The sequence below is a fragment of the Sceloporus occidentalis genome, unplaced genomic scaffold (genome assembly GCF_023333645.1).
Source record: "Sceloporus occidentalis isolate IW3139 unplaced genomic scaffold, rSceOcc1.0.p SCAF_49, whole genome shotgun sequence".
NCBI lineage: Eukaryota > Metazoa > Chordata > Lepidosauria > Squamata > Phrynosomatidae > Sceloporus > Sceloporus occidentalis.
Window position 1 is genome coordinate 5204449 of NW_028317029.1, and position 23521 is coordinate 5227969.

The 23521-nt window shown below is 39.5% G+C and overlaps 1 protein-coding gene across 1 annotated transcript in view; it reads right to left on the minus strand.

Moving 5' to 3' along the window:
* The window catches only part of LOC149288952 (calcium uptake protein 2, mitochondrial-like), a 127697-nt gene that overhangs the window by 9616 nt on the left and 94560 nt on the right, over positions 1-23521 (minus strand). The window contains exons 6-8 of the mRNA XM_089491205.1: positions 20907-20989; positions 18861-18926; positions 11187-11284 (exon numbers count right to left, since the gene is read on the minus strand). Coding sequence (XP_089347331.1) covers positions 11187-11284; positions 18861-18926; positions 20907-20989 — 247 coding nt within the window. The remainder of the gene's footprint in view (positions 1-11186; positions 11285-18860; positions 18927-20906; positions 20990-23521) is intronic.

Below are 23521 nucleotides of genomic sequence, written 5' to 3' on the forward strand. Positions count from 1 at the left end.
CCAATAGCAGCAGCTAGTGCTGGCAGCCAGAGACCAAGGCAGGTTGAAGCACTGCATGTCCAGCCCACCCTGGAACAATTTGTGGCATTCCACTCCAAGAGAACAATGCCCAAACAGCAGGCCAATAAAGTAACGCGACTTATTGGTCAGTTCATTGCTGTTGGAGGGGCATCCTTCTCTATGATCGAAGGGGAGCCTTTCAAACAATTGACGGCGGCTGTGGCTTCACAATATACAGTTCCGTCACGTTCCACTTTCAGCAGGAACATTGTCCCCTCATTGTATCGATCCTGTGTTGAAGCAGTGAAAGAGGAACTTTCCAAGGCTGCTGGTCAGTCTGTTCATTTCACAACAGATTTGTGGAGTGCACCTAGTGGGCAGCATGCCTTTCTTTCTTTGACAGCACACTGGTGGCAGCCCGGTGTGCCCAAGGAAGCTGCTGCAGCAGGCTACCGATCATTCCTTCTCCATGCAGAAGTGATGGATGAAAAGCACACTTCCCAAAATATTCTGCATGCGATGAGGAAAATGTTTAGCCTTTGGGTGGGAGCAGAGGCAGGCACCAATGTTGAAGTTGGTTTTGTGGTAACGGACGGAGGTCCCAATATGGTGAAAGCGCTGCGAGATGGTCATATTGTTGGTGTGCGCTGTGCAGCCCACATCATCCATCTTGTAGTGAAGGCAGCAATGTCAGAAGGAACTAATGGGGCAGCAGTAGTTCTGTCCCGCTGCAGAAAGATCGCTGGGCACTTTCACCATAGTGTTAAGGCTAGCCAACTTTTGAGGGAAGAGCAAGAGAGGTCAGGTCTTCCCGTACACTGCCTACGTCAGGATGTCAGTACACGGTGGAACTCCACGTTAGACATGCTGGAGAGGATTTTGGAGCAGCAGAGGGGAATCCATAATCTTGCCTCAGAGCATAATATTGGGATTACATCTCCATTGAATAGGGAGGATTGGACAGTGATCACCCAGCTAGTGGCAGTCCTTAAACCATTCAGGGATGCCACTGAAAATTTAAGGTCAAACACTGCCAGTCTGGCCCAAGTAATCCCAGTGTTCTCCCATCTAGGCAGCAAGATGGATGTGTTCCTTGAAAACCGTGAGGCTGTTCAAGGTGGCACTCTACATCCTGACGTAGCAGCCATAGTCAGGAAGCTGAGGGATCTGCTAAAAGTACACCTTCGCAAATGCATGGAAGAGAGTCCCGAAATGATGCTAGCGTGCCTTTGCGATCCAAGAATTAAGGGAAAGCTAGCTTTGAAATTCAATGTTCTCAGTAGCTACCGGGAGCAATTGGTCAACAAGGTGCATGACTGGCAGCATAAAATGGGAATGCTTTCCGAGGAGGGAGAGGTGCAGGAGGAGGAAGAGATTATGTGGTCTGCTACTCCTAGCAGCAGCATCAGCAGCAGTGCCACAAGCAGCACAATACAGCTGAGTGGAGCAGCTGCGTTTTGGGAAGAGGCACTTGGGAGTATAGTTGGACCATCTGACAGAGCTAGCAGCAGAAAGGAGAGTAGTGCTGCTGAAATGGTCAAACTTTAGCTCTGTGAAGTTCCTTCTGCACCTAATGTTGATCCTCTTAGTTACTGGGATGAAAACAAGAGTGTGTGGCCTGCACTCTCATGGGTTGCGCAGCAGCTATCATGTCCGCCAACCACTGTTCAAAGTTCAAAGCACCTCATCTGATGGAGCAGATTGCCTTTCTTAAATTCAATCTGCCCAAGTTGGGTTACCCAGCTCTTAGCTTGGAAAGTTAATTTTCTTTCTCTAATGTTTAAGGTAGTTTCTCCCCCTGGCTGCGTCTGTTTGTGGTGTGGCAACGTCTGCTACCTCCGCCGGTGTAGCCAATTTACGCTAGGGCCTAGTGTCTGAGTACTGGAGGTCCGCTCCCAAACGCCATGGACTGACAGACTTTCATGCTTTGCCCTGGGGTGAAACAGGTGAGCGGGTCGTCAATTGCCCACTCATTCGCCTTTCCCAATGCTGCTGGTGGTGGTGGTGCCAGCGTCTCTTTAATGCTAGTTCCCTTTCTGGCTAGTCATGCCCAAAATGTCCCTAATGGTAAGGGTAGTTTCTCCCCCCTGCCTGCGTCTGTTTGCGGTGTGGCAACGCCCGCTACCTCCGCCGGAGTGGCCAGCTTACACTAGGGCCTAGTGTCTGAGCTCTGGAAGTCCGCTGCCAAACGTCTAGGACTGACAGTTGTTTGGATGCTTTGCCCTGGGGTGAAACAGGTGAGTGGGTCGCCAATTGCCCACTCATTCGCCTTTTCCATTTCCATTTCATTTTTTTCCGTCTGATACACAACCTACCAAACATAACACACACAATAACACATATAACACAGTGACATAACACATAACACACACACGTACAATGCACAAATCACAAGGACCTTTCCTCCTGTTATTTGCCCTGGCCTTCACTTCTACACTCACTAGCATTAACGCTATAACTGACACTCCACCCTATAACATTTTTCCATCCACATACCTGCCAACAGACCCAACTTTTTCAGGGACAGTCCTGCTTTTTTCCTGTCCCATCAAATTTAGCTAAACTAGGTATGCTAGTGCACATAGGTATAGCTGGGTAGGGTAGCACTACAACATTAAATAAATATAATAAAGTAAATAATAAATATAACTTTAAAATAAAATTTAATAAACCCATTAAAATTTAATTATTTAGACATAATACATCTTTAACCAAAACAGTGCACTGCTAATAATCTTAAAAATAACCGTACATTAACCCTAAGCTATTTTTTAGTTCTTGTCCAACATTTTTCCATTCGCATACCTGCCAACACACCCAATATTTTCGTGGACAGTCCTGCTTTTTTCCAGTCCTGTCCAGTAAAAGTTGGATTGTTGCAAAGTATGCCATTGTGAATAGGTAGCAAATGTTAGGCATGTATTACAAGTGGTCCAAAATCAATTTAAAAATGTAAAATAATCCCTATTCTTTTATTAAACATCTATGGATGTGTGACTGTGTATGATAAACGGAGGCCAAGTTCCTTGGAGCATTTGTCTAGGTCATTTTGTGTACAGTACACCTCGGTACGTGTGTGCAACTCTATTGGTCGTTTCGGCAGGGGGCTCGCCTGCCATCAACCAATGAGGTGCATTCTGCAGTTCTGCAATTCATTTGTTGATGCCAGACCAGCCCCCTTCCGGCGACCAATAGAGTCGCGCACACGTACCTTCACGGCGCGAACGCATCTGCTGCTGCTGCTCCGATGTGTTCTTAACCCCGTATTAACCCCTGCTATGCAGCCGGGAGAAAACGAAGATGAAACGAGCACGAAGAATGTCCACGAATATTCGCCCGAAAAGAAGACTGGAACGGGCGAAAATTTGCAGAATACAAAGGTTTTTTTTTCTCCGAAGACGAGTACGAAGACTAACACGAAGAGCCCCCTGGTGCCCAAGTCTAGTTTTAATTGAATATAATATTTACATACCTGAGAACTCTCCCCGTGAATTGCTGCTTTTATGGATCACTAAGGGGAAACTCCAGGTTGCTCTATGCCTGAACCCCCGGCCCTTTCCCCATCAAAAAGCGTGTTCTGCGGCTTTGGCAGGACCTCCTACATGCGTCCGGCTAGTTTTCAGGTATAATTATTTGACAGCTCTCCATGTGTTTTAGCTCTGTCATTGTATCCTAATTGTCACGGCTGCAGAGGACTTTTAACCCCTTCTTTAGTTGTGCCCAGGAGTATAATCCCACCCTTGTGTCACCCGGACCCATTGAATCTCTATTCCCCTGACCGGGTGTTATCCGTAATTCTCTGGAACGGCAGGAGTGCCTGCTGGACTGTTTAACCCTAAATGTCTCGGATGCCCCTTATGTAATAGAGTTTGGATACAAGGCCTTGTGTTTTCACAATAAAGAGTTCTTTGTTTTCACCTCATCACTGGTTCTGTCTGATGCTTGGGGTGGGCTGCTCAAATCACTAGGTGTCATCATCTAGAGCAGTGGTTCTAAACCTTCCTAATGACATGACCCTTTAATACAGTTCCTCATGTTGTGGTGACTCCCAACCGTAAAATTACGTAATTATATATTGTGAAATATGTATTTTCCCATGGTCTTGGGCGACCCCTGTAAAAGGGTCGTTCGACCCCCAAAGGTGTCGCGACCCACAGGTTGAGAACCGTTGATCTAGGTAAACACTTATAGTGTTGTACATGGCCAGACTGGTGATGGCTGCGCACCGTAAGGCCGGCAGGCGTCTGTTGAAGTAAGTGTACATTAGTGTGATCTGCAGCTGGTATGGGGCACCTATGGCCAGTGGCTCATCTGACATTAACATTCAAAGAAAAATATTTTTTTCCATGAAACTTCCTCTTTAAACATTTAATCCAGATTAATAGAAATATTGTTCATTTTACCTTGAAGGGGTCAGATCTGCAACAATGAGACTGACAGACAAGACAGTTTTCTAATAAAACTGGAAAACAATACAACACAAAGCAGTTCCAAGGGCATACATCCTTGGTATAGAATGGCACATGACAATAGTGTATTCGTCAAGACAGAGTTGTATACTTATGAAAAGAGACTAAAGCTGGCTTACACCCATTTTAACATGGCAGCTAAGTTATAAAGCTTGATTAGATGAATTATTCATGGTCACCCCCAAGCAGAGAACATTTGCCTGATTTACTTAGCACTCGACAGTACATGCAAAACTTGAGAATGTTGCCTTGCGGGCAGCTGCGTCCACTTCAAAAGTCATAACGTTTAAGGTCGCAATCAGGTTTTCAAAGGAGAAGAAAAATCTTAAATTTGTCAGCGGGAGGCAATCAAATATTTTTCAAGGTTCCAGCTTAACATTAACCAAACTGTATCTGTGAAAAACCTGAACGGGCCCGTAACGAAGCTTTATTTAGAAAAAGTATTGCCATATTATTATTAGTCAAGAAAATATCTCATTCATAGATATATACAAATGTCAAGTGGCCTGAGTAAGTTTGCAGAGCCCTACCAGTGATTGCACATGCGCAGAACCTGTACTGTAGCCAGGGACATATACTATACATATATATTATATATACACACACACACACACACACACACACACACACACACACAAAAGCTAGCGACGAGCCCATATAAACCTTTAACCTAAGGCATCGCAAATGCTAAACGTATGTAATTTCAGGCTTTTACACTGAGAAGTTACTTACAGGAATGTGACCTGCGCTGTTGATAAACATAACAGTACCATATATCTGAAAATCTGATAATATTTTACCCCCAATTTCAGGCCCTTGGACTGAATGGGCAACAAAACTATCTAAGCAACCAAACCAAACTAGTGCCTTCCTTATCGGTGTATCACAGTCAAGATACCTGTTTGAATACAGAATATCTGTGCCTTCTGTGTGCTGCCACAATTAGAGAGTTTTAAGTCCGCACATACGTCCGAACAGCACCCTCCATCTTTAAAAGGAACAGCACCGGGACAGGACCACAGGCATGCAGGTGGTAGCAGTGGCGTTGCCCTGAGCTAGGCCTGGGGCGGCAATGAGGATAAATACGGCATAGCCTCTATATTAAGATAAAGCACCACCAACAAGTAGCTCCGCAGATTTTATAGTTAGCTGGCATTCCCTCATACCTGTCAACATTTCCACTGGTCAAAGAGGATTGCTTGGGTTCAGGTGGCGGGGTTAGAGGCATGGCTAGCGAAGGGCATTACCAAGATTTGTGTGATTTTGTAACCCATTGATGGATGTTTATGTAACAAAATAAAGCATTTAGAAGACTAATAATGCGTTGCATTTACTCAACTGAATTCATAAAGCCATTCACTGCAATTTCTATATACATCATTGTGAGTGACGTTTAGGGCTGTAGAACACGGATACATTCATACTCGGCAAACATTACGACCGCCTAGAAAAGAAGAAAGAGAGAGGAATTCGGGTCATAGGAGGACCTCCTAAAAGAACAAGCGCTACTCATAAGATACACGTAATCAAAGACATAACACGTGGTATGGATCAGCCAAATGCTGTTTGACAAGGTCATACTATACTAATATACAGGGGTAATGTGGTCATATTATACTAATATACTAAGTATACAGGGGTAATGTGGTCATACTACACTAATATACTAAGTATACAGGGGTAATGTGGTCATACTACACTAATATACGAAGTATACAGGGGTAATGTGGTCATATTATACTAATATACTAAGTATACAGGGGTAATGTGGTCATACTACACTAATATACTAAGTATACAGGGGTAATGTGGTCATATTATACTAATATACTAAGTATACAGGGGTAATGTGGTCATACTACACTAATATACTAAGTATACAGGGGTAATGTGGTCATACTACACTAATATACTAAGTATACAGGGGTAATGTGGTCATACTATACTAATATACTAAGTATACAGGGGTAATGTGGTCATACTACACTAATATACTAAGTATACAGGGGTAATGTGGTCATACTACACTAATATACGAAGTATACAGGGGTAATGTGGTCATATTATACTAATATACTAAGTATACAGGGGTAATGTTGTCATACTACACTAATATACTAAGTATACAGGGGTAATGTGGTCATACTACACTAATATACTAAGTATACAGGGGTAATGTGGTCATACTATACTAATATACTAAGTATACAGGGGTAATGTGGTCATACTACACTAATATACTAAGTATACAGGGGTAATGTGGTCATACTACACTAATATACGAAGTATACAGGGGTAATGTGGTCATATTATACTAATATACTAAGTATACAGGGGTAATGTTGTCATACTACACTAATATACTAAGTATACAGGGGTAATGTGGTCATACTACACTAATATACTAAGTATACAGGGGTAATGTTGTCATACTACACTAATATACTAAGTATACAGGGGTAATGTGGTCATACTACACTAATATACTAAGTATACAGGGGTAATGCAAAGTGTTGGGGAAAATGGAATAGTGAAGACAATACATTTACTGGGCCAGTGAATGTCATTCAGAGAGAAAGCTCTACAGAAGCCTCTAAAGCTTACACTTTAATATTCAATAAAGGAACACATTTTCTATTCAATTTGCCTAAAGAATACAATGCAGACTGAACTGACAGATCGTCTGTCACTGTCCATCCATCAACAGTTTGAACATCGCTTTAGAAGTCTGTAAAAAGACTACAGGCTGTGGTAATGGAGAAAAGAAGACTTCACTTACAGAAGAAATCAGAATCCAGACTATGGAGCTACAGCGAAGGACACATCAGCGCGTCACTTATGTCCAATAGCAATTTATCTGACATCTGAAATTTAAAGCGTCTTTCTCAAAACAGGAAAAGGTTTTGGTTCAATGCTTGAGGTAATTATCCTCGAGTAGGCTTATGACGGCAGCAACCGACACATGTAAACCACTATGTACATTGTTACCTTGGACCCAGACTTTCTTCTTGAAGAAGTTTGGAATTTGGTGTATGAGTAATTAGTAGGTGAAAATACATTGTTTCTCCCTCTGTCTGGTTCCAAGTTTGTGGGTTTTTTTTTTTTTAATATTAAAACTCAGCAATGCATAGCCGTCAACAGTCACAAAAGTCCTGGGCTTTGTCCCATTTGGACTGCAAGACAAAGATGGGGCATTCGGTGGGTGCCATGTCATGATGCTGTCCACACACTGTGTCACATGAATGTTGGCGGGCCCTGTGTGGGACCCTAAAAGGTTGGTAAGTACCTCCATAATAAACACACTTTTTACCTAAATACATATAAACACCATTTAGTTGTTTGTGACAGCAAACCCCTGAGGCTTTGCCTTTTTTTCCCCCTACAAAGTTCCCAGTTAAAATAAATCTAAAAAAACAAATTCAAGCACCTGGTGGAAAAAACATTACTTTTACAAGCTACAAGCCAACATGCATTACACTAATACATTTCAAATGATGATTAAAGTTTTAGTTTAGCTACATTTTGTAAACGCATTTTGCATAAACACACATTTATGTTTGCAAAATTACTTTAAAAAGGTGAGATGCTGGTCTCCATATTTAACATTTATAAAGGTATACATGCAAGGTGTTTTTAATGTCTACCTAAATCAGAATATTTTATAGCACCAAGTCATTTATAACACACCCCTGTCCTTGCAAGGATCAAATATTAATCCATTAAAAAAAACGATAAATGATTTTTCAATATTTCAATAAATTTTTTAACATAATTAAATGGTATTTGCTTTCTTATCTCTAATCAATATCCTTTAAAGTGGAAAATACTGAGATAAAGACTACTACATTATACTCCGACGTCCACAAATGACAGAGATCGAGCCAAATGCCTACAAACCATTAATGAACTGCATGTGTGTTAATCAGTCCTTGAAACTGCTTAATTTTACTCTGGCTAATAAAACAATGAATGCTGACCTGTGCAATATACCTGCACTCTGTATGATGAATTGGAAAATAAAAGCTTATATTAACATGAAAAATGATATTATGCGTTGGCATCCAAATCAATGCCTAATCAGGAGTATAATTGACAAAATCTCTATATTCTACATGTTTTTTATGGCTCCTACCAAGACAGATTAACTATTTCTACACTATAATTGCTTCATGTTTAAACAAATGCTATCCCTAGTCATAAAATCATTTGTCATTAACAAAAAAAAAAAAAAAAAAAAAGCAGGAACATAACCCATTAAGCGGTGCGGTGTAGGGTATTCTTCGCAGTAAGGTCTGTACAGATCTAGAACTCACAAACATAGTTATTCATCATACCCAACGCTGCCTTATTTACAATTTTAAATCAAATCTTATAAAATTTTGCTTATTTCAGTTTTCGTCGGGAAGGCTTAACGGTCATCTTACACAGAAACAGCCACTGATAGGACGTTGCCATAGAAAATGAAAACTTTCTGAAGAGTGTCGATGTTTTAAAATGATTAAATAGTCCGATCAAATAAGTAAATGGCAGATCTTCTAAGATTCCCTTAAATAATAGAGAAGGGATGTAATCTTTTGTCTACATAGAAAAGCACCTGATCTGCCAATTTGCTTAAACACTGTAGTGGTTAAACTGTTTTGGGGTATTTGGGGCGCCCTTTTATATCCAGTGTCCCCTTGAAGCGGAAGACATTCTACCCACCTGAGCAGAATTGTGAGGCGATACACAGCCTCTGTTTTAGGTAACGCAAAACCCCTGGATTCATGACATCATGACCCTAATGAAGATGCAAGTTCTGTGTTGCATTTACATTCATTGATAAACTTTCACTGCCTCTGCAGGCAGGGTTGGGAGCCCAGCACCGATGTCCTGCCCTTCCAGTTTAGTGGCCAAAGGGGACGTCCACATACCGCTTGTTTTTTTTTTTGTAGGGACAGGCCCCATATCCCAGTTTTTTTTTAGCAGCTCAGGATGTCTTGTAAATAGTCATACCCCACAGTAACATACAAAATGGGGTCCACAGCGTTTATGTAAAATGGAAATGTACCTAAAGTACTACTAAGCATGTACAGTACTGCGATCGTCAGGTCATTGCCACAAAACTGACAAAAGACAAACTGACGTGTTGGGTCATGCCATTATGTGTCCGTCCTTGCGAAGCGAGCGTACGTAAACAGGGGAACGGTGGTGTTGCAACTACGTCCTTACTCCTGAGAATTAACTGTCCTTCTTTTGCTAAATGTCTTACCTAGCTGCATTAGTAGCCATCATGAAGTCACAAATGGATTTGGAATACTTTGGCTCGTAGCCATGCCCCTAACTGGTTCTGATGGTAATTTAAAACGTTGAGATGTGCGCCACTGATTACGCCTTCATTCACATAGGTGGCTTTTTAAGGACAGGCCGGTCTTCCAAGAAGAAAACTCCTAGGTGACATTTACTGGTCCATTCGTACCCAGCAACGGACAGAATCCCATTGAAAAGATATCTTAATGCAGAAATGTCAGAGAGCGTATGTCTCATATGTCACTTACGTTAAATAAGAAGAAGCATAACAGAGATGACTAACCTGGCAGCCCCCGTACTTCACAGCACTTATGTATGAAGAGCTTTAGGGATCGGGCAGGTGCCTCCTCCCTGTGTACCGAGCTTTCCAAAACTGTCACTCCATTATTGTTCCCTCTATGAAGAGCTCTTGTGTTGGTCTATGCAAACTGTTCTCTAAAAAGGCATTGCCACCCAAAACTCATTTAGATCCATCAAGTGCATACTTCTTGATTTCACAGGACAGTGAAAACTTGATAACACCCTGTGACAGGTCTACATGACTTCTAGCTCCCCCACCATGACAGGTATTTCCCTTGTTGAAAGGAGGTGTGCGTATAAATCCTGTCATTCATTCCCTTTACAAACATCACAATCCAGATCAAACATCTACAATGGGTCATTAGACATCATCTAAAAAAGGAAGATAGCAGTTTCAAAAAAGTGATGTGCTTGATGTATTTTTCTATAAAATCATGTGAAAATGATATTTACACTTAAGCTAAAATGACACTGATCTTTTATTCTACATATCATGCCTTAAGTAAACTTTTCTTTCAGTAGGCAACAAACATGCGTGGTGTGGGGTGGGTTCACATTCCTGCCCGTGGGTGAGGGAAATCAAAAAGTTTTACAGAACCTACACTTTGCCGACAGCCCTTTAGAGCAAGATGTGGGAGTCAGATTTTGGTAAGAGGCTTCTGGTTTTGTTGGCCACACAGCGTGAAATGGGCTGAAAAATTTCTTCTAGCAATACCAGGCTCTGGTGGGCCAGAATGTGTGTTTATCGAGACGCAGAAGCATTCAGGCTAGGCTTCGTACACAAATAAGTCACATTACAGATGCCTTTTAGAATAGAATGCACATGGGTGTTTAAACCGTTACGTGCTCAGCTAATCAAGACTGGATAGGATCATTTTATTTCTGAGCGGGGTCTGTGGGTAGCAAGACCTAGAATAAGTAATACATCTTTCCAGACAAATTGATATAACATCTGATTTGATTCTATATAGAAGTCATATTACATACATTAACTGAATACAACTCTGACACATCTTACAGTATAGTGCAAATGCTTTGCTTATGAAAACATTGGAAGAGAATGACACCACAAACTATGATTTATGCTAAAAGTATTTTTGTAGACGTCGGTGTTCTTTTAGCAAGTTGTACCTGTAAAGTTGTGAATATTGAAGCTTCTCGCGGCCAGCTCTTCCAAAGAAATGTACCAGCAGCGTAGTATTAATATCCGAACTGTCTGAAACCGGCTCCTGTAAGGCAAAACGATCATTATTGGCTAAACTGATATTAGAAAAGAGGATGTTTGTAAAAAAATAAAAAATGTCCATTATTAATTGGGAACGATATTAAGGCGATTCACATCTGTATACGTATATCCGGGACTCCAGCTACTCCCAGTGAAAATGACCGCATTACAAGCACTGGGCCATATTGGAACTTCTATGAGAACAACTCTCCGGCACTCAGAGGGCCAGATATCTTCTCTTCCCATTAAGGAAGGGGCAAGAGTGTCAGTGAAACCCTTTGCCAGGGGCAGTTAACACAGGGTTTATGTTTGAAATTGCCTGAAGTCCACAAAAGTCATAGTACCCTTGGTACAACGCAACTGTGACCAAGTCCAGCCACCAATGGAGGCCATGTTTTTTCCGCATTATTCCACGAGTGACAGAGCAGCGGAACGCTGGCCATCAAGGGTTGCCTTCCAAGTCGCCCATAAAGTTTAAAAGAAACGTTGTCTAGAATACCTAAAGTATGCGGGTATAGTTAACTTTAAATAAGCGATGAACACTCCTTGTGTTTACCACTCATGGGCACGAAGGATAAATGTTGTTTTTCTATACGGTGTTCCTACACCCTCGTGAATTGGTAGGTGTGGCCGCGAACTGGCTGCCATGGTAACGTTGTTCTGTAGCATAGGAAGGATCGATCGGTTTAATCAGCGTGTGTGTGTGTGTGTGTGTGTGTGGTCTGTTATGGCTTTTGGTATATCCTCTAATACGGATGATGAGGGGTAGAAAGGTTAAAATTCTTTTATAACTTCGCTTTTTTGTGTTTATCTGAGCTTCGGAGAAACTCCATTAAAATTGATTTCTTTAGAGATAAGATAACTTCTCTGTAGACATGCCTTGGTACAACTGAGAACAGGGCAGTATCTTACGCAGGGCAGAGGGGCCGCTGCCAGATTAACCTCACCTTTCCCTTTTGTGTAGCACACACAAAAACACTAACGAGAGTTACTAATCAGATTTAGGTTTAGCAGCATCTTGAAATATATTCTCCACTCACGCAGACAAAAGAAATATCGAATTCTCTGCCATAGAAAAGCCAAAAGCTGGAAACCCCAAAATGTACCATGATTACTACCTCATTCACGTTTCCCAAGGCACTGCTCAACGCTGCTTTGTAGTCATACGATGCAAGAAGGCACTGATATCTTGGAAGCACTCCCAATAATCTCAGCCAGAAAATTCTCCAGCCAGTGACTGGATGTGTGTGTCATGGGGCAGTCAGTGCACACTGCAGCTTCTCCTAAAGGCATTTATTTATTTTTTCATAAAAGTTAAAGAATTGATATTTGTGGGGGGGCTGCGTAATGGCACGGGAGTGTCCCTTTAAATTAAACAGGGAAGCATTTCACCATTGGCCGTCTGGCGATACATGTAACTGAACAATCTCTCTCTTTTGCTTCACGGTTTTGTAATAAATGTATCACACGTGATGCTGTAAAAGTTCCAGACATGTAAAAAAAAAGAAATTTGGAATATTTGAAAAAATATGTTTTATCACCATGGCAATAAAAGGACATTCCTGCTGATTGCATTAGTTGCTACGGTGATAAAAACACTTTGCTTAAAGGCAAATATAACGACAACGCGATAATTGATTTAAATATAAATGTCAGCTGCCCATCTTGCATACCGCATAGGTTCAAATGAGACGTAGGATTACTTAACCCACTCCGAGTTAAGCAGACATGCCAGGACATATATTGCTGGCGTGATCCACCAGTAAGCAAATGACCCTCTTATCAACACTCAGTTGGCCATCATGGTGTAAAGGCACTGTTTCATGCTAACAGTAGTTCTGACCCGAGACAGGTTCTCTTCCAAAATGGATTAGACAGAGAATTTATGGCTTGTTAGTAAGCAAGGCACAGAACGCTTATTTGATAGTATCACTATGATGGAGTGGGTTTTACCTCCCAATCCTTATGATAAATATGTACCTTCGTTGCAGCGCTGGGATTTATCTAGAAACACACTTGGTAAATTGTGGGAATGCTGTATGTTGTCTAGATTAGGGCCTGTCTGCTGACACCCTTTTCAAGCGGAGCTCACTTGAGAAGAAGCGTTTTTTTGATAGCGATGTGTGTCATGTGCCAAGTACATGCATACTTTACTGTACACGATACAAATAATCTTGTGCTAATTAGGTGAGCTGCCAGTTACTGTGAGAGTTTAGGACTGCGTGTGGGTCAGAAGTACTCAGTCTACTCCTCCAAAGTTGGACAGACTTGGATGTTAGGCTGTGTATTGTGAGTTAGAGGCCTCTGAACGGAAAGGTGAGGGCATGAAACCGTTTGGACTGTAAAATCCTTTACAAACACTGGGGTATGTTTTACTCCACTGGACACAACAAGGTCTTTGTACCATTATGGAACATTAATGAGAACATTATATTGTATTATTCGATGCCGCGTATACTCTGTATAGCCAGTTCCGTCATGCAGGACACCGAGCTGGTAGGAAGCCAAACCGTGAGGTTCCTTCTTATGCTCCCGTTTAAGTGTATCCAAACCTATGCAACACATAGGTTCTACACATAACAGAAGCATACATTATCTGCTTTATAAATAGAACAGCATAACCTGCTGCGCCGGAGGGGTCACTCTTTCCCTGCGGAAGTGATGAACTGCAACAAATATCTTTGTGTAGAGACCTGTCTCGTTAGCGGGCCTTGTAATATTCATGTAATGACCCATTCTAAAGCACGAGGAGGCGGCTCTGGTCCTTTCCATTTATCAGACTCCTTGTGTTGTAAGCCATTAATATGTACTCTCTGTAATCCTCAATAAGAAGTTGCTGGGAAGCGCGTATGGATGGTGTCATCATAAATATAAGTGCTTTTGCCATGGCTGGACCTCCTCTACCAGCTCTGTGCCCTAGATAGGTCTATAGTACTTTCTTTCTGAGTAAGGTACCAGCAGTGACCCCTTACCCTTCCCATATTTTGATCCTATTCTAAGACTTACATACCAAGTATGGAAACTCTGGGACACAGAGCTTGTTCACAGGGCTTATCAGACTGACAACACATATACTGAGAGCCAACAGCCCATTTTGTTGCAATAATTATATACGGATTCACCACTCAACAAAAAACCCTATTGTTTCTAAATGTTTTATCAAGGTAACAATACGCACATTGCTGACCACTTGAAGTTCATGATTAATCATACAGAGTTTACCGAATGCACGCTGATGTCTAGTTAGGGAATATACGTCACGATGGGCCATAGTATGTATGTATGTGTATATATATATATTATAGTCCAAAGTGCACAATTGCACACCAACCTTAATTACTATCCCCGGTGCCTGGTAACTGAAGCAGTAATGCATATAGATTCCAAAAATAGTTACCGGCACTCCTGGGACTTGGTTTCAATAAATCTCTAAAAACTCTGTGTTACAAGTCAACGTTTCAGTCTTATTTTCAGACTTTCATCTGACGAAAGTCTGAAAATAAAAGACTGAAATGTTGACTTGTAACACAGAGTTTTTTTTTTTAGAGATTTATTGAAACCAAGTCCCAGGAGTGCCGGTAACTATTTTTGGAATCTATAGATATATATATTTATATTCCTTTCTATGATTTTACTACTCTTAGAGCTCCAAGAGCTAATATGTTACCAGGAGGTGAACGTCAGTAGAAGTGGAATACAATAATGACCTTGACGTCTGTTTATAATGTATGTTTTGTACCAATTACACAAAAGACAACACAAAAGACACACGTTGCCATAACTAATATGCCTTAAATGTTGGGTTCATGCCTTCTCTATTAACACTGCTGAAACAGTAGAATGTATGGAGAACGATTTTAGTCTGGGGAAGAGTCCTTTGGATGTCATAAGAAAACTTCTATTGAAATCCTAATAGCCTTTGTCTTTTATCCCCTTGAGATGGAAGATGAAAGATGAGAATCTTTCTATGAGATTTAATACTAATGGTTATTTAGCTTTCAGCATCTCTAGTAACCGGAGTCCATTAGCCCGGCACATACTGCATGCTTTTCCCTCTGTGCGACATTTGAAGCATTTAACAGCAGATTTTTGTTTTACCAATTGATTGAATGTTAAAGAGGATCAGTCACATTCCAGATAATCTCAATTACTAGTTTAACATTTAAATATTTTGTTTCCTCCATAATAAATTCTCAATAACTTATTTTTCCGTTGTGCTGTATGGTGGCTCTCCCATCTTGGTGCGCCATCACGTTTGAAAGATAATTCTCATAACTGCTTTACAAAGAAGCTTCATTATTGTAAAGACTCTACAGCTAGAGAGGCAAGCAAGCAAAATCAAGAAAGCGTGTTACCACTTCTAACTTGGGGTTCCGGAATGCCCAAGATGTGCCTAGCTGTGAAAATAAAATCGGAATAAATTAAAACTCAACATTATAAAAATAAATAAAAATCAGGACAAAAGCGAGAGATGGTTTTGGTTGTAGGCTCCAGCTATGATCTTATGTGAGATGGTTAATACAACGTGCAGATCTATACAGTGCTATAACCCATTCCATGCCAAAGCATGCATTCTTTAACCGGAGGAATGAACCAGCCTTGGCTTGTATGGATTAAATTTTAGACACCTTCCTAGGTGAAACCTATATTTTATGGAAGGATTTAAAGAATTTAGGGCTGTGAAAGCGTGTCTAAGGTATTAAAACTTATATTTGTAGATCTATCTCTACCAATGACTCAAATATTCCCCTCTCTTTTGTGTTGCAGTGAAGTCTTGGCTGATTAGCAGTACATTCTTGTAATAACACCTCTAAATGGGAGCCGTTGTTCGGAACATAAGAAAGCAGCATTTGCACCGCTCTCCAAGATATTGATGGGAAGAAGACACATATAAACAATACCTATCTTGGCTTATTATAGATGACAAAGCCTATCCCTGCGTTTATAATAAACATGCACCGACTTGTTTGCGATTCTCTTTATCAGTTGGAATGCCAAGGTGGGATTGGCAAGCTTCCAAACACAATGTTTGTGGGAGTAACAGATCAGTTTTAAATTCTATGGAACACAACCTTCTTTGAAAAGTAGAGAAAAAAAAATAAAAATGAAAAAGCCTTTCCGATGCGGCTCTGGGAACTACAAAGACTATAACCTTAAATGAACGGCACATTCTTTGATTTAGCTGAAGTTTTAAGACTTTCTGAAAATTTAATTTCTGCCCACAAATACCTTAAATCGCCTTTTGGTTTGTAACATTAGAATATATTTATAACTTAACGTCAGCAACACTGGATCTCACATTTGCTTGTTACAGAAAAAAAAATCCATGCACATAATAGCAAATAACTACAAATTGCTCTATTTTAACCCTTTACTTGTTAAAGAAGTTCACAATTTTTTTTACTGCAAACACTATATTGTCAATATAAATGTTAAATCACCAGGTGTATCCCCTTGACCTTAAAAAAAAAAAGTATAGCCAGTCTGGGCAAAATACAGAAGAAACAAACGATACATGTTTTATTATCTGTTCCCTGTTTACGAAGTGTCAGTCAATGACCAAAGCTGGTTACCTAAAAGGCAGACATTTTTTATCTACATGGTGAGCCACTTATTTTGGAACAAATGACTTTTGACCAGACTGTTTATATCCTACCCATTCAGGATTACGTCCTACCTAGTTCATGCCTACAACCCACAAATAAAACCTTTGATTGTCTCATTTAACTTTTCCACATCTGTTCCAGATATTAGAAATACTTTTTTTTTTTTTTGCATGTTGCTAGATTGCAGGCATGTCACCGATTCACAATTTTGCTAAGCAGGCTATAAAGCAGAAATGGGGTGAGCTAAGCAGGCATACGAAAAAAATGTCTCAAGGTTGGCTGCTCGGAGCTCTCCCTCTCCTAGCAGTCAGGGTAGGTCTTGCCCCAGTCAGACTTTTGTGGTGCAGGAGCTAGACGGGACTAGATGTAACCTGACCAGACATGGGACCAGGCTGGGGAGGGGGCATTACTAAACACGGCTCCTCTACTTGTAGATCGAAGATACTGTTTCAAAGTCCTGAGGAGACTCAGGGTAAAATGTTGCAAAATCCAAGTTATATGATTAGGGAATATGGATAAGACTAATCGCATTAGTGTAAGGGGCTAACAAAAATAATAAAAAATTCCTTTGATAAATATATTTCTACATACACTACCGTCAAAGGTTTGGGGTCACTTAGCGGTTTTGACGGAAGACAATGACATTTCTAAATAACATAATTGCAAAATGGTTTTCTAATGATCAATTAGCCTTTTAAACTTGGATCAGCGAACACAACATGCCATTGGATCACAGGAGTGATTCCATTAAAAATCAGCCGTTTCCAGCTACGATACTAATTTATAACATTAAAAACGTCTATGCTGTTTCGTTAAACCATTTTATACCATTTTATGTTAAAGGACAAAATTAGCTTTTCTTCCAAAACCCAAGGACATGTCTAAATGACCCCAAACTTGTGAACAATAGCGAACACGCTTACGTAGATGCACAAATCCATACAATGTTTTAGAGCTTAACATTGCAACATTGTAATTCTATTGTGTTCCGGAGAAATAAAATCTCATAAAATGTCAAGCGCTCCCTATATGATGCAAACAACAGGTTTTAGAGAATACTTTATGGTGTCCCAAAATAATAAAGGATTAAAAAGATGCTGGATCAAATTTAGAAGCACCAAGCACCAACCGAGTTGGTTGAATTACGTGAACATCTGGTATTTAAATAGAAGGAATCAAAGGGTATTCATATTTTTAGCATTTCTTTAGTACATTACTAATACAATCCTTGACATTGTTAATTTTTTTCAGCCAAAAGTATGACATTTGTGAGCTAAATGTAGCATCAAAAAAACCTCTAATCCATCCAACTGTTAAATATAACACCGATAATTATTTGTCATTTGGGACTCGATATTAATAACACACGGAGAAAGAATGTGGTATTACACCGCGCCTACAATTCTTGTTACACATTGCCCAAAGCGGTAACAATCTTGGAGAGCAGACATTTTTTCCTTTCCCATATTAGATCAAAAGGGTTAGTGAATAGTGCCACATAGACACAAAGCCTTCATAATCCATCTGTTTAGCAATCACAGAAATTAACTTATAGGGGAAGTATTCCCTCCAATAGAGTTTTTTTGTTGGTTTGTTTTAAAGATTTTCCTGAATGATTGAGGGAGTATATTAGAAATTTTAAGTTGGATTTTGTAAGGAAAATTACCATTAAGTACACCCTATAGATCAGGCCTTGACAAATTTGTTGTGAATCTAGGCGCCAGCTAAAAAAGTTAGGAGCCAGGATTTTTTTTAAAACTAACAGTTGGTTAGGAGTGATCTGATCATCATCAGCCCACTTACTAAACTCACAGCATTTGACCTGGAAGCACCCTGGACTTTCAGGTCAGTGCTGGGGTTTTTTTTGTTTGTTTTTTTAACTCTTTCAATGCTGATGTTCCATTGGAGCACAGCATTGACGGATAGGGGACAAAATAGGAACAACCTTGTTGTGTATGTAGAATATGTATTTACCTGAAATGATGCTGTATTTCCAAGGGCTGGCTTGAACTCATCTTTGGTCCCAATAATCTTTTGCAACTACAATCATAAAAGGAAATGTTATCTTCCCATACCTGTAACACCAATAATTAATTGTGATCTACAATACAGAACAAATGTTTGCAATAAAATAACAGTTAAAGGTTTGTACTTTATTGCTTGTTTTGGTTTTGTTACTATGGCGATTATAACGTATTCAGAAGAATAGTAGATGTATAATAAATGTTTTCATTTTCTTTGAAGTCGCTTTTACAGTTGGGGGTGCCCAGACATTAATCCCCCGCATTTTTTTTCTCATCATTCAATTTCCATCATCAAACTCCTTCTTTAAAAAGTCTGCTCGATCAACAATATATCTATTTGCCTAGTGTTTTTTATGGTGGCCTCCATCAGGACCATAGCCACGTTCTGCACTGTCTGCTCATCTCCTAATATTTATGGTGGCTGCACTTCAGAAACTCTTTTCTAGATCAACTTCTCTGAGCATATTGTGTTTGGCAGCGCAGACCGATTTGTGGTTTATATAGGACAGGAATAGTATTAAGATACGAGCTGAAAGTTACACATCACACATGGATACTCAGGGGTACAAAGTGTAAGTCATAGGATCCTACGGGGGGGCATTTTCCGTCACCTCCACCATAAAGCTTGTTGCTTCCTTGCCCCAAGTCGCAGCCTCTACAAGCTGTTAACAGGTGGTTATTATTATTATTAAACAGGTGCAATTCAAAGAACTTGTCATATAATTGCCAACATAAATGATGGAATGTAAAATAAAACACATACCTTCCTGAGTCAGATTAATTCCTCAAAAGGCAAGCAAGAATAAAAATGGGTTTACTGTTAAATTGTGCGATAGCATCGTTTTTCTGCAATTTTTTAAAAATATTTGTAAACAAAACATTCATGTAATCCAGTAAACTCTCCATTTTAATAACTTCAGAAAGGTAGATGTCTGTAAGGCCTTGATGAAACGCGAGGAGGCGTCTGCTGCAGCATGACCGTTCCACAGGGAATAATAGTTAAACGTCAGCAATTTAAATGCACACTATGAAGGGTCGCCCAAGTAGAAAACCGCCAGAGCTGCTCCTCTATTGCTACATTTACGAGAAATTACATTTTAATTTAACCGCAACTACCTTAGTAAATAAACACTAACATGGTTTACATAGAATATCTGGAAGAACAGCTTGGTACACACAGCTCAGCGTTTTCACGTTTCATTTGAACATATTTTATTATACAACTGGGGTTACATTCTAATAAATGCAAAACCAACGCTAGAGGATGTCTTTGTGCCACCAAATATAAACAATGTCTAAATATTTTCTCCATTGGACAAATTCACAGACCACCAACACAAAACATTGTGTCATTGTTTGCCTTATGAAGGTCATTAATGACATCATGGACTGATATCAGGCCATGATGCATTCCTGGCCAACCACAACTCCCAACACTTCCAGTCACTCTTATTTTGGAATGGGAGGGGTGGTAGGAAGTCAACCACTTGATTGGCGGCTCTGATTTAAGGATTTTAGGTTGCAGACAAACTGAAATTACGGTTTTTTTGAGTGTTTTGATTGCAATACCACATATAGCCACATTGGGTTTTCTATGGAGGTCCTTTCTCTTAATGCTGTTTTGTACAGGACTGGATGGTCCACATTAAGGGTGTTGTCTGCTAAATCTTTTTTGGACTGTGTCATTACCGGTCCACTTGCCTGAAATTGTTTGAGGGCTAAGTGGACACCCCTTGCAGATGGGAGCAATGAGCATTGTAGTCCAATCTCGGCTAGTGAGCCATACATTTCCCAATGCCTTCCTCATATTTAGAATGAGTTTCCAAGGATGATGCTTCAAAACATGTGTCTCTCGTTATGGGGATTACAAGGTAATTGAGAAACTGAAGTGTGTTTATAGGAACAGTAGACATACAACATATTTCTGAACACATGTAATGCTACATCTATAAAAATAATGGCCTCTAAAGCCAAATTATAGATGAGATTTACTTACCTTAGAAAATTCTTTCTTTTCAACCTGTTCATTGCCATCAGAGTCCAGCATTTTAAATGCAATGTGAAACCCAATCTGTGGTTCTGGAACAATGAAATTATATATATATACACGTTTATTAAATAACCAAAAGCTATAGCGTTTGTAAGATTTAATAGCTATGTAGCTTATGTAGAATGCATAAAACTCTTACAGACAAGCAGCACATAATTTAAGGTGCTGTTAAGTCATTGGGCAATTAGTTTTGGGGGCCACAAACACAATAGTTAAAAGTTATAAGTTATGATAACTATGGTAATATATATTGTGATGCCCAGTGTTAACCCTTTCATTATACATTAGACAATACTGAAATATGGGTTAGAGATCCAATGCAATGAGAAACCCAAAACATTAAATAAATGGAAATGAAAACAGCTGAGGATTGGCAGTGTTTTTATGAATAACCAGTAACATTAAGTTATACTTAACCTAATTAAAGTACTTTATCAATATCAAAACTGATTTTTTTGGGGGATGTTAACTCATGTTACTGGGGATAAGTTTTTAATGAATGCTCAATCTACCACAGACGTTTAAACATTTATTAAACCATACACCTATAATGTGTATAAAATATACAAATTTGTACAAAAAAAAAAAAAAAGAAAAAAAAAAGAAAAAAAAAGAAAGAAAGGCAAGCATACACATCAATATTACTATAGCTTTCTATGACATTTTTTAAAATTATAAGCATTTTTTAAAATTAGTTTCTCCTTAAGATTTTTTACCAATAACATTAATTACATTTTCTTTCACCCCTTTTTTTTTTTATCTACATAGGCGTAGTTATATTTGTTGTTTGTGGTCACTTATGATTAGGCAATGAAGCACAAGACACGTCAACCGCAAACTTCCCGTCTCTGAAAACACGTTCATTTAAGAAATTGAAGTTGCTATTGAGATCGCGCTGCCTTGGTTTCAAACTTCAGATAGCCTTCCCACCAATCACACTAGTCACCGCTTTAGCCTCCTCAATCACCTCCCTCAGCACCGGTAAAGCCTTCCTGAACTGTTTGACTTGTCAATGACTAAGCCTGACCAACTGTTCTACTGGAAGACAAAGCCCAACTGTCTACAGCCTCCAGAACCACCCGATAATTATCCAAGTCTGTCGAACCATTAAGTTGTTGACTGGCTCATCAACGGCGAAGCTTACGGCCTTACCTAGCAATACACAGGCATACAGAAGAATGCCATATATTTCTTTTTAAACAGTTAGGGTTACAGATAGTGTTTAATACTTAGTGATCTTAATCTCACAGCCAGTAGTGTTCAGATAGAATTCCAAATGATCAAATGTGCAAACGTTGAAAGGTTGTTTCAGTTTCGTGTACTTGCCCTTAGACACCTAACATTAGTAAAAGAATCTTTAAAATAGAAATGAAACGTGCAGTACAATGAACCTTGAGTGAGAGCCAGGAATTAGGAGCTACTGGAACGTCCAACGCAAAGAACATTCTCTCTGGAAAATGAAGTTTCTTTCTCGATGGAATGTTGTTCTAAGATTTCTAAGATATTGGCTGTATTCTGATGCCTCTTGCGCTAAGTCAACTGGATCGGTATGAAATACAATTCCCAAGCAAAGACAGAAGATGTTTGTTTCTAATGAGGGCCATGTAACCTGCTACAAAGGAATGAATAGAAGTACAATCTATCTCAGAATTAAAGGCCACTAGGTTTCAATGGAATCTGTCACAAGAGAAAAATGTGATATGTTGTGTGTGGTATATTTTTGTAGCACTGTTTTTTTTTAACATTTATTTATTTTTAGAAAATCATAGACTTTCAGGACTATCATAAATGCAAAATCCCATCTATCCTATTGCTGATGTCTGGCACCACTACTTTTATAGAATGTACTACTAATCTTGCTACTGGTGTTTTTGATATACAATACATGGTTTCAATTCTTAATATGTTAGATAAAGTTGTTTTTAGAGAGTAGGTACACTGAACATGGGGTTTAACCTGAGCGCTGTGGAGTGGTGTAAATGAGAAGTACTCTTCTTTGCAAGATCATTTTTCAAGAGTTTTAAGTTTTAATATCAAGGATGTGTTACTGCATACCTCCCATAACCAGCCGTCTTCCATGAAAGTTCTAAAAGGTTCTTAATATTTTTAAGTGCAGATTTTTTAAGTGGTTGTATCTGTCTACCAGGTTTCAGAGAAAAGGGGTTTAGCAATTTTTCTTCATCCTTCAAATATTAAGTTTTTCTTATAGTCTTTGCAAGTGAGTTACACTCAACATAGCTTAAAATACAAAGATCAATCCAGGTTCCCCAATCTTACAAAATGAAAAGGATTCCCCTTATTTAATATTTCAGGTTGGCTCACATTCAAAAACATGTTTACAATGAGTAATTTTTTTGTTGTTGCTCAAATATTACATTTCTCCTACAATAATATATATATTCCTTATGTGTTTTTTTTTTTTTTATACCAAGCTGTGAGAAGCCATTTCTGTCCCATTTTGACTGGAGTTGCTGGATCTATGGGAAGTTTAGTTCACGATTTATCTTAATGACAATAGAGCCTTAGAACACTAAGCTTAATATTCTAGAAGTGAATGTCCC